We start from the raw sequence: 16,389 nt of genomic DNA, 5'->3' as shown, positions 1-16,389 counted from the left end.
CTTTGTCTAGGTGTCTTTGAAGTTTTGTATCTGTTTTGTTTTGCTGACTGTGGGAACTCAGCACATCCCTCCAGATGTCCAGAGTTGCCGAGGACCCCGTTGGGGGGCTCGGAGACACTGGCATTCTGCCCGGAACACCTGGTGGCTTGATTTTGATCCTTCCAATGAATTGCCAGCTTGGCATGGGGATGTGAAAGCCACACAGGTTTGAATGGTATAAAAACAAGGTGTTCACAGGGTGAAAATGTAAGTTTTAGGATTTTTGGTATGGGGGTTATGGGGACAAGATGGAGGAATCAGGGTGTGTCTAGTCCTCCTCCTTTCTTCTTCTTGTTCTCCATTTTCTGCTGTGATGCTGGCACTTGGGGATTGGTTTAGAATAGAAGTGCACTGTCTAACATAGGTGATAGGTATTGGGAATTAAAAGTAAATATGATATACGTAGTTTGTGGTATAAAAGGACGACGCCGCCTCGGGCATGGTCAGAGTGCCTGTGGCTGCCTTGCTGTGCAGACCTTGGCTGGGCAGAAAGAAAATTTTGTAGATAAGAAATAATAAACAACCTGAAGACCAAAAAACAAAGACTCCAGACTCGTTCTTTGAAAGTGCAGGCTGCCGCAGAACCATCCCACGCATCTCGGGGCAGAGACAGAGAGCCGACCCGAGAGCTGACTTTTAGAATTCCTGCAGACATATATAATCTTGTTTGTCTTCATTTTGTAATGCCAAATAATATTGCATGTTTTTGTCTCATCACTTATCAAGCTGTGGTTTATTTTTATCTATTTACAACAAATTGTTTCTAGATACTTCTATTATTTTTTACACCTTATGGGGAGAGAAGATGCCTCATAACTCTAGGGACAATTAGGACAGACTTACAGAGTGCCCCAAGACAGCCATAATTGCGTGTCCCTGAGGCTTTGTGACTTCTCAGGCAAACCCAAAACAACTCATCAATTCTTTATTTTAATTTATTAGGATTTTTCATTTAATGAAACCAGATTTTTTTTTAAACTCTTCTCTCCAGTCAACAATCAAATGCCAAAATAAAAGAAATTCTGTCAGGACGAAAATTTAGTTCTTTGATCAGTTGCTTTATGTTTGGTACCCATTGGTACAACCATTCAGTCGTTGCAGATTGAGGGGTCTAGTCTGAATGGTTACATGTTGCAAAGAGCACTTGTGAAATAACTTGTATTGCCATATCTAACCTATTTTCATCGCAAAAGATAGATTACTTTTAATCCAATTTAAGTTTTTATAGCTTTATTATCCATTCCTTGATCATTTTGATTATTCAAGGGCATCTTTATGTCGTCTAAATAAGTGTTTAAATTATGTAGCCTGCTAACTACATTTCTACAGGGGTCTAAAAAACGTGTCAGATACCTTTCAGAGCTTTATTTTTATTTTTGAAATAGCCTCTGAAGCAAGGAGCTCATGTTGGCAGTTAATATGCTGAGAGGGGTAAAGTCTGGCAATAGGATTGTAACCAGTCAGCAAAGATTAAATTACAGGTTTTTAACTCAAATTTGGGAAGGAATTGGTTTCCTCAAACAAAAGGAGAAATTCTGAACCTTGGGAAGATTCTGGAAGATTTAAGTTCCCATTGCTTGTGGATTTGTCAAGAATTCAAGGGAGAAAAAAATTCATCTTTAAGGGTTATAGATGTTGAAGTTGGGTTTCACATTTAAACTTTTGCAGTTATATCAGTACATAACTCTTTCCCTTGGTGGTCACTTCTTTTTCTGTGTTAGTAGGAGTTCAAAGTAAATGGAAGAGGGGGCTTTGTTTTGAAGTATGTGTGCTAATGCTGAAGTAAGTTAGTCAAACTTACTTGTTTTTTTCTGCCATGCCATGATAGCATTTTTTCTGTAAAGAAATATCTTGTGGTTGAATTTAGGAGGCGATATTTGTGCTTGAATTTGGGAGGTGCATGTTTTAATTGTGAGATGACTGTGACAGAATTCATTCTGAAATGTGTATGCATTCAATAATTGAATTACTTTTCAGTAAAAACTTGAAGTATTCTGCCTTCATTGACTGAAAGGCAGAGTTCAAGATTGTTTGTGCATATGAATAGGGCCATGCTGTCCTGTCCCATACACATTTTGTGTAGAAATATGCAGGAACACAACTTGGCTGCATGTACTTCTTCATATTTGGCATCTGATCGCTATCCCAGCAGACATCTTTGTGAGCATAAGGGTTTCATAAATTTCAAGGATTTCAGGAAAGGTTTGTGTAGACTATTAAGATGACCGAAAACTTTCTGATGGAAAAGTTTTTACATGTAAAAAGAGCAAGACCTCTGTAGCCAGATTGATTGCAATCGAATTGTTTCACAGAATTCTCTGCTGGGTCTCAGTGATATTAAATGTGGAACCTCTCTGATGGGAATCCCATTAGCAGTGTGACTAACAAAGCAATGTGAGTTGTTTATGGACACTGCCCAGGTTCTGGTGTGGCACTGGGCACTGACCAATCCGTGCATCTTCTGCTCCTTCCATGCTGCTGATTTTGCTCATGACAGGGTATGTGTAGACAGCTTTCTGGTCAAACAATGAAACTAGGGCTGTCTACTGATTTTCTTTGTCCTGTAAGCTATCTTGTATACTGCTGCCCATTTTGCTGCCTGAAATTTTGTCTCTCTTGGTTTCATAGAACCTGATTGGCTTGTTTTTTTACCCTTCTATCTTCTTAATCAGTCTTTCAGTACCTCTTTCGACTTCATCTTGCTGTTTTTCTTAGGGATTGAACTGTGATCCTTTTATTTGCATCAGACAAGCTCATCTGTAAATACAAGTCAAATTTACATTTGCCATGATACCTTGCAAATGAATTTTTGTAGCTCTGGCTGAAGAAGAAGGGTCTGGAGTAAAGAGAGGTTTCTGTGGCTGTTCAGCTAGATGTCAACAGCTCAACATGGCTAAAACAGGCCTCCTGCAGACTCCTCTCCTGCTGCTTCCTTGTCGCTCTAGAAAACAGCCTAATCTTGCCATGGTGTTCATAACACGTCATTTATTACTTTGTTCTTTCTCTAAGTTCAGAAATGACACTGTCAGTGTTATTGATTAAATCTTATTTTTTAATGTAATTTCTTAAAGTAAGTTCATTGCAGTTTCAACAAACATTTGAATATTCCATCCAGCTCTTCTTCCCTATTAAACAGGCTTGCCAATTAGTCCAGCATCCTTTTCCTTGTGTTCTTCAGGTCAGTCCTGCACTTTCATACCCATTCAGATTCAGTGAAAATTATTATTCCCTCAGATTCAGTGAAAATTATTATTCTTTCAGATTCAGTGAAAATCATTATTGTTTCCTTTGCAAACAGAATAGAAAAAAACCCCACAGGCATCTCTTCTGAATTTATTTTCCCTCCTTGCACAGAACATGTTCTTCACTTTTCTAGACCTTTATAAATACTTAGTTGTTGCAGAAGCATGACTCCATCCTCTATCATTATTCATTAAAATTTCAGGCTCAGTCTTATGCTCTCTTAGTACAATAATGTACTTTTTTCTTGAGAGCATCTCCATGGTAGTCTCCATAGCCTTTTGATACTCCTTTCTTTAAAAACCTTTATTGTGAGACCCAAAAAATCTTGGGAATTATTCTAAGTGCTTGTTAAACTAGCCAGTAATTTGGCTTGATTCCTTTTGCCTCCCTCTTTGTCGCCTCTTACTGTGAGGTGTTATTTGATAACACCATGGAGTCAGGACTGCTTGTTTAGTTAACTTTTGGGTTTGTGGGTTTTTGTGGGCCTTTTTTTTGTTTGCTTGGTTTTTGTTTTGTTTGGACTTTTTTAAAATTTTATTTTATCACACAAAACACAGAAGCATCCTGAGCTACCATTGGAAACATTAAGATGGTTATAATGTTAACTGAGAAAATAATCATAATTGTAGCATTGCAGGGAAATTTGCTGTGTGAAATTTGTTCTTGAGAAGAGTGGCAGTAGAAGTGCCAGTTGATCATTTCATCCCTTTGGAACTTACCACCTTGTCTTCCCTAGGGAAAAAAGTGTTAAAAAGAAAAAAAAGAAAAGCCGACAAAGAGCAAGCACATTGCAAACAAAAGATGCTCTTAGCTAATCTGAAGGGGCATTTGGCTGCCTCACAAAAACACTGTGTATTTTGGCAGTTAGGAGCTTTGGCTTAGGAAGATCCATGTTTGGAATAACAGGGTGTGTTGCAAGTCAAAATTCAGGTATCTTGGCTGAGATGTATGAGTAATCTGGCATGATGCCTTTCTGCACTGTGCCTAGCTATAGCAAATGCCAAAGTCCCTTGTGAACAATATATGAATCTCATTTTAGGGGAAAAAAAAAAGAGAAGGAGGGAAAAGGGAGCCAGAATTTATTTTAACATTTAGTGGATATAAAAAAACAAGTATCAAGAAGCAAAACATTTCCGTGAAGCATTCACTGTGGAAATTCTGCAACTTCTTGTTGCAAACCTCTTTATCACTTGGATTGGCTGATTTCCAGAGCATCAAGGCTAGGAATTGAGGGACTGAAATATAATCAGTGGTGATACATTTTAACCACATAAAACATTCTCTGCTTCCAAAGCCTCCAGTGTCTCTAGTAAGCAGTGCAACAGCAACAGCTCCTTGCTGCTGAACTCCAGAGACGTGGAAAATACTGGATCAGGATGGTAAGAAGCTCTTTATTTTTTTTCATCAAATCAAGGTTATTACCCTGTAAAAATGTTTAAAATATGATGAAATTAGTAAAGGTCAGTATTTAAAACAAAAAACCAGTGTGTAAGATGCAAAGGAATTACGATTTTTTTTGCAAGAGAACAGCAATGCAAGTTGGTGACAAATATATCTGGCACTGAACATGTTGTGCAGCTTATATAAAATCTTTTAAAACTGGGAAAGATTGCTGATGAGTATTTGATATAAATTGTAAGTCTGTCAACTTGGTTTATTTCAGAAGGACAGCTGCATGGGCTTTTAAAATTATTTTGGATTAATAATCTTTGACACAGACTTTATACATAAAAATATAAATAAACCTATGCCAATCACTCATGCAGGCTGTATGTTTATATGGTTACTTTTGTAGCGGTTTGGGATTTTGTTTTTTAGAAAGAAGCAGATCTGCTCAGTAAATGCCTTTGACTTTAAGGGAGCTATGAAGTTTGTATTTTTCTGGGTTTTCAATCCATGAAAATCTGTAAATTACATTGTTTCTCTAGTGCATTTATTTGGTGGGAAAAATAACCAGGGAAAGTTTTAGTATAATGATTTTATTATTTGTACCAATTTAAATATTCTGATCTAAGCATGAAAACAATAGAAGTAGAGTATAAAGCATATAAATGTGGGATCTAAATATAGTGTAAATTGATACCAAAGCTATTAATGGTTTAAAAAAATGCCTGAGAATAGGATAAAAATATGCATAATAGCATTTTTCTATGTATTAAAGAATTGGAGGGAGGAAGTGTATCTTGGGAGTGTTTACTCCCAAGACTCATTGTCAAGACTGTTTTGTTGGGGTTTTTTGGGGGTTGGGGGTGGGTGTTGATTGAAATAAACATCAAGCCCAATCTCCTGTGTGGAAACTCAGGCATTCATTTTAAGGGCATTCTAAGTCCAGGAATTTATTGATTAGGACATTACAGTACGTCAAAGTGAGAGGAAAACAAATTGCTAAATAAGTCTGAGGGGCACTGAAATACATTTGCTTGACAGTCCAGCTTGATGTGTAGGGAATTATTCTCTTTGTGATTCAAATGGAAGAGGAGATTTTTAACAGAATAACTATGAGACTTTGAAAAGTGTACAGCAAGTGTGAAACAACATTTGATTTATATTTTCTTTGTTGTGTATTTGTTCCTTCTCAGCAGTACAAAAATAAAAAAACCCTAAAACTATCACTAAATTCTTTCTGATCTTTTCCTTTTCTAAGTCGTTTCACTGAAATAAAAGTCATTAAGCTAATCGTGTTATCGTAGCCTATATGTTTCATGTTAGACATTGTACTTTGATGTGTTAAAAATTTATGATTTTCTTCCTCAGCATGCAGAATAGATTGCAAAATCAATAATTGAATGGCAACCAGGCTGTAAGGTTCTTGGAAAGATGATTAGTATGAATCTATGTGTGGTGGTGGTTGTTGTTGTTATTATTAATATTTGTTGATGTTATTAATATTATTATTGCTTTTTTTTGGACAAAAATCCCCTATATTGAGTAACCATTAGACAGTATTGTTGTACTGAAGAGACTTGAATGTATTATTGTTTCTTGTTAGAGAAGACTGTGCCCATAGTTACTTTTATCTTACATCTAAATTTTCTTTCAGGAAAATGCTGGAGGTAGGACATCAGGCTGCATTTGCCTATTGTGGACACAGAACATAATTAATAACAAATGGTGTTACTTATATTTCCACTTTTGTGGTTCTCTAGTTCCTAAATAAGTCAAATGCAGATTATGCTTCTGTACCAGCAAGTTAAAAACATTTCCTTCTAGAAAAATAACATTCATGTACTGCCACATACTTGCTGTTAATAAAGTTTTAGCCAAAGTAAACTAACATTGTATCTTGCTTGACATGGATTAGTTCAGTAACTAAAGCAGTGAGTTCACAAGGGATCTATTTCTTTCAGTTTGGATGGCCTGGGCAAGGATCTTGCATAAGTTACTGAAGGGAAAAAAAAAAAAAAGACACATATACCACACACATCCCCCAAAGATGTACCCTTAATAGTAGTCAGCAATGTAATAAATTACATTAATAGTCCAGAGGGAACAGCCTCTCACTTAAAATTTTTAGATGATATGATGTTTTGTAGAATTTAAATAGTAAATGGTCTTAAAGAAGCCCAAATTGCAAGCTGTCAAATGCATTAGATATCAGCTTTAATTATTTAAAGTGTTTTTTCTAGTAAGTCTAAAGAACAAAAGTAAAATTATAAATAATGTACTGGCTTTACCAGAAAAACTAAAAAGTTATAGACATGACTATCACAGTGCTAAATTCTAATAAAGTATAATTAGTGAAAGGGATATGTTTGGTATGGCAAAGTTCATTTGCAGTGTCTTCCTGGTGCAGAATTTAAAAAAGCTTATTCGACAATTGGATGTATTATATCTCTAGATTAATTTAGGCTAAACATTTTTTTTTTCATTTCAGTAACTAAATTGAAGTCTGATAATCTGCCTGAAAATGTAATCCTTTTTTAAAGAGGTATATTATAAATATGTAAGCTGTGGACTTTATATAAAATAAGTTTAAGGAAAGGAAATGTAGCTTTACATCTGCTATGAACTTGATTCAAGATTTAATAATATTCTCAGGTTTTGTTCTTTTATGTTATTCTACCAGTTTTCTGATAAAAAAGAAGTTTGTTCATTCAGAAGTACTCATGCTGACAGTGGTCAGAAGGAATCTGTTGCAGTATAGCTTTGTGCATGTGTTTGGTATTAACTTATGTGTCCCAACTAACTTTTGGCACAGTTTGGTTTAGGTTAAAAAACTGCATTTCAGGCTGATTACCGTGCCAGTAAGTCTGGCACTCTTCTAGAGTGAAATACACTCTTGCATGCTCCATAAATATTGTTTGTGAAGGATGAAAATAAATCACATTGAAATTTCACTGAAATGTAATGTTGAAATATTTCCATATGTATATATGTATATATATGTATTAGCATTTACTTGTAATGAAGTAAGTTTGTATTTTAAAATCTCAGCATCTATGTTTATGGAGCCTGAATACTTTCAGTGGATAAAATATGTCACCAGGCAAGGTTTATGCAAAAGTAGTTTTTTAGGTGGTAGAGGATTATGTTTTTAAGCCATTTGGCCTTTGATTCTATAATTAACCTACTATGCAGATCAGGTTTTGCTCACTGAAATCCATCTTTTAAGCTGTGCCATTACACTGGTAGTATAACTTAAAATGAGTTGCTCTCAGGAAGTTTTAAATTATTTACTGTGTTTTACATAATGGATTGGCATGCCTGCTGCATCTGTGTTCAAGACAGGGTTTTATTCCTTCAGCCATGGGATATATGGGGAAACTATTGAAAACGGATGCTTTTAGCATTAGTCAATCCTTTTGGCTTTGTTCCTGTCATGCCATCAGAAATGAAGTTGATGAAAATGAAGGCAGGGAAAAAGGTCAGTCTGGTCTCTAGGTGAAATAATTGATGGGAGCAGCTTCCAGAGGAATACAGCTGTAGTGAGAAGGTGGCTGGATAATACATATTTTTCTACATCTGCTTAATGTTTGCATCATGGCATTTGCAGTGTTCTGAAATATCAGGACAAAATTGTGTTTCCCACATATCTTAGGACCCTTGTAGCAACATGGTATTTTGCCTCACATAATTGTTCTTGTGCTTCATGACTGTACTGAGAATACTGAAAACAATTAAGGTTGAGACTTACCATGGACTTTTTATAAAAGAAGTCTAGAGAAGATAAAAGGGTACTGACAACTTTATACTCACCTGATACTGTGCAGATGCAAGAAGAGCAAGTTATAGAGCTGTGCCCTGAAGGATAAGTTTCCAGTGCTTATATAAGGAATGAGCTCTAACCAGAGCTGAGGATGGGTAATATGTAGTGATGGCTAATATGTAGTGTTGGGAGACATGATACAGTTTGGGTAGATTTCCTGGTTTGCTTCCCTACACAGAGTGCTGATGAGAAGCTGCCATTCCTAAAGGAATTCTCTAGACGTTGCACTAGAGGTTTTAGTCTACTGTAAATCTGCTGTTATGAATATTTCATTTAGATGTTTTCAGTGTTGTGGTGTGACCTGGGGATGCACAGCCCATAGGCAGCCCTATTGTATCTTTGATAATGAAGTTTCAGCTTGGAGGCGAGAGCTGTCTACTCTCCAGCCCTGTGTTGGGGCACCACTTCATTCTTCTCACCAGTATACACCTTGCATATCTGACTAGAGGTTTTGGATTCGCAAAGATTTTTGGAACCTACAGCAGAAGGTTGGTAATCTCTGGTGTTGATCCTTACTCAGCCAAAGATGGTAGGTAAATCTGGTGGTGAAACCTTCTGACTCCATTACCATAATAGGGCCCTTTTTTTAATAGCCCTGGCTTTAGCTCCATAGTGGCAACCTTTTGAATAGCTCAGAGAATTTGAGATCTTGTGTTGCAGCCTTTTTTCCCCTTATGTGATGTGACTTTCATGACAGGATTTTTGTGATAATTTTCCCTGTCATAGGACAGGAGGTGGTGCATGTGTGTCAGGCTAGCAGACTAGAGGCTCTAGAGGCTGCTGACATGTTCTTCCTGTTAACTGGATATGCACATGCCTGGTAAGAGGGAGAACTCTCTCTTAGCCATATCATGGGGATTTATTTGGTCAGGTGATGACTGAGACTGCATAGAAATGTCAAGAAAGAGTATGTTATAAGACTACACCTCTGATTTACATTCTTTTCCTGTAAATACCTACTTTTAGCACTTTTTGTTATGGTTCTTTCTTTTCAGAAAGAAAAAAATCTGTCTAATGTGGTAGAGATTTTACCAGCAGTAATTCTGGAGATTAAGTTTTGAAAAAATATATACTTGATTTGGGACAAACATGCTGTCTGGGCCATTTGATCTTGACTAACTAAAGAGCTACTGCAGACCTCCATATCATTCACATAAAAATGATCTTTCAGCAACTCAACTGGCCTACAAAATTTATGTCAGAACAAGAAATGTTCCTCTTGTATTTTTTTCTTTTCATTGAAGAAATAGAAGGGACTAATTTTAGAGAGTGCTTGTTAACTTAAGGTCTTTTAAGTCAAACAAACTTTTAGATTATCTTTTGACTAAACTTGTATGAACTAATGTTAATTTTCTTATTTTTCTCTTGGAAGGACTGTCAAAAGTGTTAGGCATGTTTAAAAATATATTTTTTTCTTCCTACTCCTCATTCCACTATTACAGAGGATCAATCACAAAATCAGCACTTGCATCTAATAATTCCTCTGCTGTGGCACAGGTAGAAGAAAAATGGTTTCCTTGTACATGCAAAGCATGAAAAAGTGAGTTCTGTGTGAAGGATGAATACAACACATCTAGGGATGTTTTAGGCAGAATATATTAAGGTATCTACTGGCATTTTTTTGCTGCAGAGATTGTCATGAAATGATGCTTGTAGCTGGCTGTTACCTCTTTGTGCACTGGGGCTGCGCATGGACTGCATTTCCTCTGCCCATCAGGGCTGGTGTGGTCCTGTAGTCAGCAAGTGGAGCTCCCTTGTCTCCAGCTATGCCTTTTGTTTTCAAGGTCATTCATGTATTCACCGTCCAAAGGCAACTGCATAGTTTGGTCTGCTAGGAAGTTGAAGAAGAGCTTGAAAGACTGGGTCCCAAAAAAGTTTTCTGTCTTAGTGATCCTGGTGGATTTGACAGGTTTGAGATTGACAGGTAGTTGCCATGTTGCTAGGCGCTGAGGAAGGAGGCAGTCATAATTCTGGGTTTAAGTGTGTTAAAACAAACTAAAAATTACTAGGAAGCTGGTATTGTGGGTATAGCTTTGTAGGGATTGAGAACAATGCTGTAGGATGGCAGCATTTTAACCCTTTGGTGCTTGCAATTAACAGCGTTTGTTGTGTGCCATAGAACAAATGTGTTGCTTGTTCTTTCCTTTTGAAGAAAAGAAAAACCAAACACCTCCACAAGTTTAATATTTGTACCATTCACCAAATGTGTATTTAGGTATTTTACTTCAGATAGGGATTAGTTCCGTGGCCTAATAAGACACATTCATTTAAAGTGAGTAGCTTGGAAAAACATAGATTGAAGAGTGTACCAGCATAAACATGAATCCTTCTACTGCATCATTTTCAGAACTCCTTGAAGTCATGGCAAGTGCAAGCCAACTGAACAAAACAGTTTTGGTGTAGTGCATCATAACACAGAACATGCAATTGATAAACTGTTATAGAAAGAATTTTATTATACAATATTTTAAAATTTTATATGACTTTGTGAAACATTAGTTTTTGTAGCAGATTTGGGGTTGTCAGCATATCACAAGTCCCCAAAATGCTATATCTCTTTTATAAAATTACTAATGGAGTTGGCTTCACTGTTGATTAGAATCTCTTTTTAGTAAAAAGAAATGTAAAAGTATTTGTGGGAGGATCTAGAAGGTGAAAAAAGGCTAAAATACTTTAAATTCATATTCATGTAGAGTGAAACTTAATAGTTTTACTGGTTGTTTCAGCCTCATAGATTTTCTAGTCCAGATTCATTGAAGTCATGAGTTTGCTGTGGATAATTTAATGCTCCAGTGAAATATTCTCTCTGATCTGTGTCAGTGGGGGTAGGGAAGCACATAAAATATATGCTTCCAGTCAGTGATGAGAGAGTAGGAGGATTTTTCATGAACAATATAATTAAATTCATGCATGTAAAAGATACCTGCAAGATGCTGCTTGAGAAAGTACTTTATAGCAATAGATAATTATAGGGAAAAAATTACTTTCCTGGAATGATAGTACATAATACTAATTTATCAGTGGTATAAAGGTTTTCTAAGCAGTTTGTTTCCCATATGTAACACAGCATTTTTTTGTAATAATCTTTGTCTTCAAAAGAATTTTTGATCAAAATTTTTGATGAACATATTACACTGGAATTTTAATACAGCCTTAATATAATAATAATATTATATATATATATAATAATATAATAAATAAATGTTGTAAACATTTATTTAGTAGCTTAAAAGTTATTTGCTCTTCCAGAAGTATGAGAACCATGGAAATTCTCCAAAGTTTAGGTTTTCCTCTCTGTTTAACACAGTTTTAATTACGTGCATAGTTGCCACTGCTGTGGATAATACCCATGTTTGTTTAAAGGTATCCAGAAGAGGTGATGATATTAATTCACCTGCTGCTAAATACTCTCATACTTACAAAGTAGTGTATGTAGTCTCAGCAGTGAGTCAGACAAGAAATGAAAACAGAGTCAGTTGCTTAGGTCAATTGATTACTGCTGGGTATGGTGTGTTGAGAGTTTTCTGGGATTAATCTCATCCTAAACCAACAAAAAAAAATAGTGTTCAGTTCCCCTTCCTCCTCCCCACTTCTTCTTCACTTTCTGTGGGAAGAAAAAGGCTTCAGTGGATTTTGTTTTTGCTGTCTCCAAACGAAGCTGTAGGCAGTGTGTGGGGTAACATTTTTGTAAGAATGGACATCTTAGATACACCTGGAAATTCTTGGTCAAAAATACATGTTCTGGGCTGTGCTCTTGGTGTTGCCCAAGAAATCCTTGTTGTGAGGAGCTGGACTCTCCTGGGGATGCTCTCTGATGCATTGACCCTCAATTAGGAGCTCTGACAGGATATCAGGGGCCAAGGCTGCCGCTCTCTGCCCTGACCCTGCCTGGACCTGTGGCTGGGGCATCCTCACTAAGAGTTCACTGTGGAACATTTTGGTTCTAGGCCTGATTGAAGAAGTTCTGTGGAGAGTATATGGTGAAAAGTAATTGGCAGAAAAAGCAGTTAATCTTTGGGGAAGGTTCACTGAGAGATGTTACATTGAGTCAACATTAATTTCAAGGAGGAATCCTCACCAAAACCATGAAGCTGATTTTTTTCAGGTATTAACAGGTTTCAAAACCTAAATCTATGTAGCCATCTCACCTTAAAAAAAGTCAGTGCTGTTGGTTTTAATGGTCAAAGTGAGACCCACAGCTGAATATGGCAAACTTGCAGAATCTCTTCTATTTTCAGTAGTGACATGTATATTTTCTCCTGAGTCTCTGATCTCAGACTATGTTGTGTAAATGCAAATGTATTTTTTTTAAATCAAAAGCACAATTTCTGAATGGACAGTGTAGTCTAAGGAAATAGATATAGCAGAAGACCATGCTTAGCTTAAGATTTTTACTATCTTTAGGGCCTGGCACTCACTAGGCTGCAGAGAGAAGCATTCTGTTTTTTGTTATAAACAGCCTTCTATGTTAAATTCTAAAATAGTTGTTTCCCGGAGGAGGTTTGGAATAGAAACTGATGTACCTGATAGTTAATTAAAATTCAGTGTTGTTTGTTCTTGCTTAAATTAGTGAAAAAACCCCAAACCTTAGAGGAAACACCACAGAGAATAACATTCTGAACATTTCAATTTATTTTTAAAGATGAGAATTCCCATGGCTTAATTCTTTAAAGAGTTGGAACATAATTCAAATGCTTCTTTGCCACCTGTCACTTTTTTTTTCATTTTTAGCATGTGTATTTTCTTTCATAGAGAAATAAAGGGAATGAACACCTCATTTCCCTTTTTACACAGGTTTTTTCTGAATCCTAGTTACTGAACTACATGCACACATCACTTCTATTATAATACTGTAAACCACTTGCACAAATGCATACCCAGCATTTGTTTCATTAGGTTACACCAGAATCTGGCTGGTATTGTTGTACAAACCAGAGAAAACCATGTGTAACTGGCTTTGTTTGTAATGCAAAGTTGCTGATTAGCCAGCTAATATTTTCTTTCCCATGCTCACAATCTCCCACACACAGAAAGATGCGAAAAACTAGTATAAAAATAAGGTTTTAAGCTACAACAATGAGATCTCCAGATGTCTGATTCCTTGGTTTAGAAAACTGCACAAGAGCTTATCTATTCCTGAAATAAAAATGATTTAGATAGTCCAAACCGTCTTTCACAATCTCCCATCTGCTAGGGTGTGCATTTCATTTTCATGTAAATAAAATTTCTAAGTAATTCTTCAAATCCTTGCTGTACAGTTCATTACAGACATCTCATGCTTGCTAACACTTACTGCCAGAAGGCAAAGTGACTGATAAAGTATGTGGGGCACTCATAGGAGCCTTGCAAGGCAGGAACTCCCTCGTGGAGAGGGGAATATTTCAGTGGATTTATGTACAATATTAACCACTTCACCTGTATTATTTCCCTGTTCTCCCTTTCAAGAAATACAGATACCTAATGAGGGGGATGGTAAAGGAAATTTTCCAAGCTTCATTTTTGGATTTCTACCATGCTAAATCAGATAATTGGATTTTAAGCTGTGCTTTCATGTCATGTACTCTCTCACAGTGGACTGTATTCCTACCTGTGTTTAGGCAGGCAGGCCTCTAGTCTTAAAGCTTAAATAGAGAGTCTTACATTGTTCCGATTTTTGAAAGGTCCCTTTAGCTTCGGTCTGACAGTTAATGGGTGCTGGCATGTTGGCAAATTGAGCCCTATTTTTACTTTATACTGAAGTCACAACTGGAGAAGAGGAAGAATTGTACTGACTTATTTTTCCAAAACTGGACTGGTTTGCTTACTTTGCTAGAGGTGCAGTTAATCAAAACAGCTGCAACTCAGAACACCTGGAAGTTGTGCAACTCTTAAATGTCTAAATGTAGATTTTAAGAATCTAATTTTAAGCAGGCAGATTTGATCAGTTTGCCCCATGGTTACCCAGGAAACCACTTAATTACTATGCCTTTGCTTCAGCCAGCCCTCTGCATGTAGCTTTTAAAACATTTTGTTATAATTTTTCTTTTCTTTTGTCTTAAGCTAGTGTTTGTAAAAAGGGCTGGCTTGACAGCTCTGGCAAATGAAATAGTCTGCCTGCCCACGGAATATGTGCTCCCTAGACAGTGGCAGTCCAAACTTCCACATGCTGTTTTTTCAGTGTGCTACAACTTTTCTTGGGGGAGTGGAGACAGGAGGGAGGAAAGAGGGTCCTTTTACATTCGGGTCTTTGCCACCAAAACGTGCAAGTGTCATCAGGAAAAGTGGCCTGTATTTTCCTTCTAGCACAGAAGACAGGCAGCTAAAAAAATGGATGAGCTCAAGCTTTGGAAAACCCATATGTATTCTGTAAACTGTCGTCAAGATCACAAATTCAATCCTGCTGTGTTGCAGTTAGTGCTGATAACCAGTGATCTCATGAACTGAACAGAGTTTTCCTTGCTCAGTGCCCAGACAAAAGGATTTTTAAAGAGTTTTGAGTTCTGCTGAGCCTTCAAGAAAAACTCCGGGAATGATATTTGCATGGAAGTGGGAAATAGAGTAATTTAAAATCTCAAGACTGGGTCTTCTTGTGTTTCCCTTTAAGAATGCTAGTCTCAGCACATACAGTTCATTACTTCAGTCTGTCTTGGTCATGACTTTTTTTGAGATACATGTATTAGATGAATTGTGATAGCTGTGAATCACCTAGGTTCCTGGAAAAATCACCCAAGACAGTCTTTTCAGCACAGGACTGTGTATTTGATTTCCAAGTGGTTTACAGGCCTCCTGTAAACCACTTAGCTAGTGTAACCTCATTTAACTAGTGGCCTGAAAATCGTGGAAGATCACAGACAGAATCATACAGGTGCTCTCGAGTGAGCAATGTGAATTCACAAATGTTTCAACAAAAATTGCAAGGCATTATGAATTTAACATATCCATGTCATCCTTTAATTTCAGAAATCTTTGCTCTACTATGACCTAAAATGGAAATACAGAAGGACCATTTATATAATCCAAAATAAAGCATCTGGGTTAAATAGCTGCAATGCTTCATAAATACTTTTGTTCTCTGTAGTTACACAAGAGGTTATCCAGGAATTTGTCATCTCTACTCAAAGCAGCTGAAATTATCCAGTCCAGGCTCATGTTGCTGCCACTCCCCAAGCCGTGCAACCCCATCCTTTTCCTCCAGCCAATGCCATCACTTGTAATGAGCCAATTCCAGGAGCTGCTTGCTTGAAAGCTAAATGTGAGGTTTGGACTTTTGGGGTGAAAGACATTGTCTGTTGTGAGGAAGAGTTTTGCAGACTTTGATTTGGCAAGGAACCTGTGATTGGGCTTGTAAAGGTGAGAGTATTGCTAAGCAGAAATGAAAATGGCAGTATGTTAAGACTGTGAAAGCACAAAAGAAAACACTGGAATTTACTCTCTGGTCATGAAAGTCACTTGGGGTACTTTTGTTCTCTGAATGCTGTTTGGACTTACAGAATCATTTCTCATAGCTTTTTGTGTCAGACTATGCTAGCAGTCTGAGAAACAGATGGAAATTCTACTGGTTTTCCTTCTGCAGACTGTAAAACAAAGCTGCTTAAATTACTGGTGCTCGAAACTAATGAACCTTTTCAGCATCTAAGTCCAAGATTCATTGCTGCTTTTAATGTTACTCTAAGAAATTAATGGTTCTTTTATAGAACTCTAACTGTGCTGTCAGCATTGGTCTTGTACATGCTGCTCTCCTTTAAATGAAGAGAAGTAGGGACAGTGCATAGGAGAAAATGGAACACATCTCACTCATCATCTGGATTAGAACATCTAATTCCTACCTGAAGAATCAATGTTTTAGAAGACAAAGAGCACTATGCTTTGCTGTCTTGATGCCTACATATCATTTTTAAGTTTTAGAAACCAGTAATCCAGAA

At 36.9% G+C, this 16,389-nt stretch overlaps 1 protein-coding gene across 2 annotated transcripts in view; it reads left to right on the top strand.

Annotated features, from left to right (window-relative positions):
- PLD5 (phospholipase D family member 5) overlaps positions 1-16,389 on the top strand; it is a 175,901-nt gene that overhangs the window by 29,659 nt on the left and 129,853 nt on the right. Inside the window, exon 1 of one of the 2 annotated variants that reach the window (XM_058020636.1) lies at positions 4,517-4,661. The exons of the other annotated variant lie outside the window; for it this stretch is intronic. Coding sequence (XP_057876619.1) covers positions 4,659-4,661 — 3 coding nt within the window. The 5' untranslated portion in view covers positions 4,517-4,658. Of the gene's footprint in view, positions 1-4,516; positions 4,662-16,389 lie in introns of those variants that run through there. 2 annotated transcript variants of the gene reach the window in all.

Source organism: Melospiza georgiana, chromosome 3 (assembly GCF_028018845.1).
Source record: "Melospiza georgiana isolate bMelGeo1 chromosome 3, bMelGeo1.pri, whole genome shotgun sequence".
NCBI classification, from domain to species: Eukaryota; Metazoa; Chordata; class Aves; order Passeriformes; family Passerellidae; genus Melospiza; species Melospiza georgiana.
This window is presented reverse-complemented; position numbering and strand designations above follow the sequence as displayed.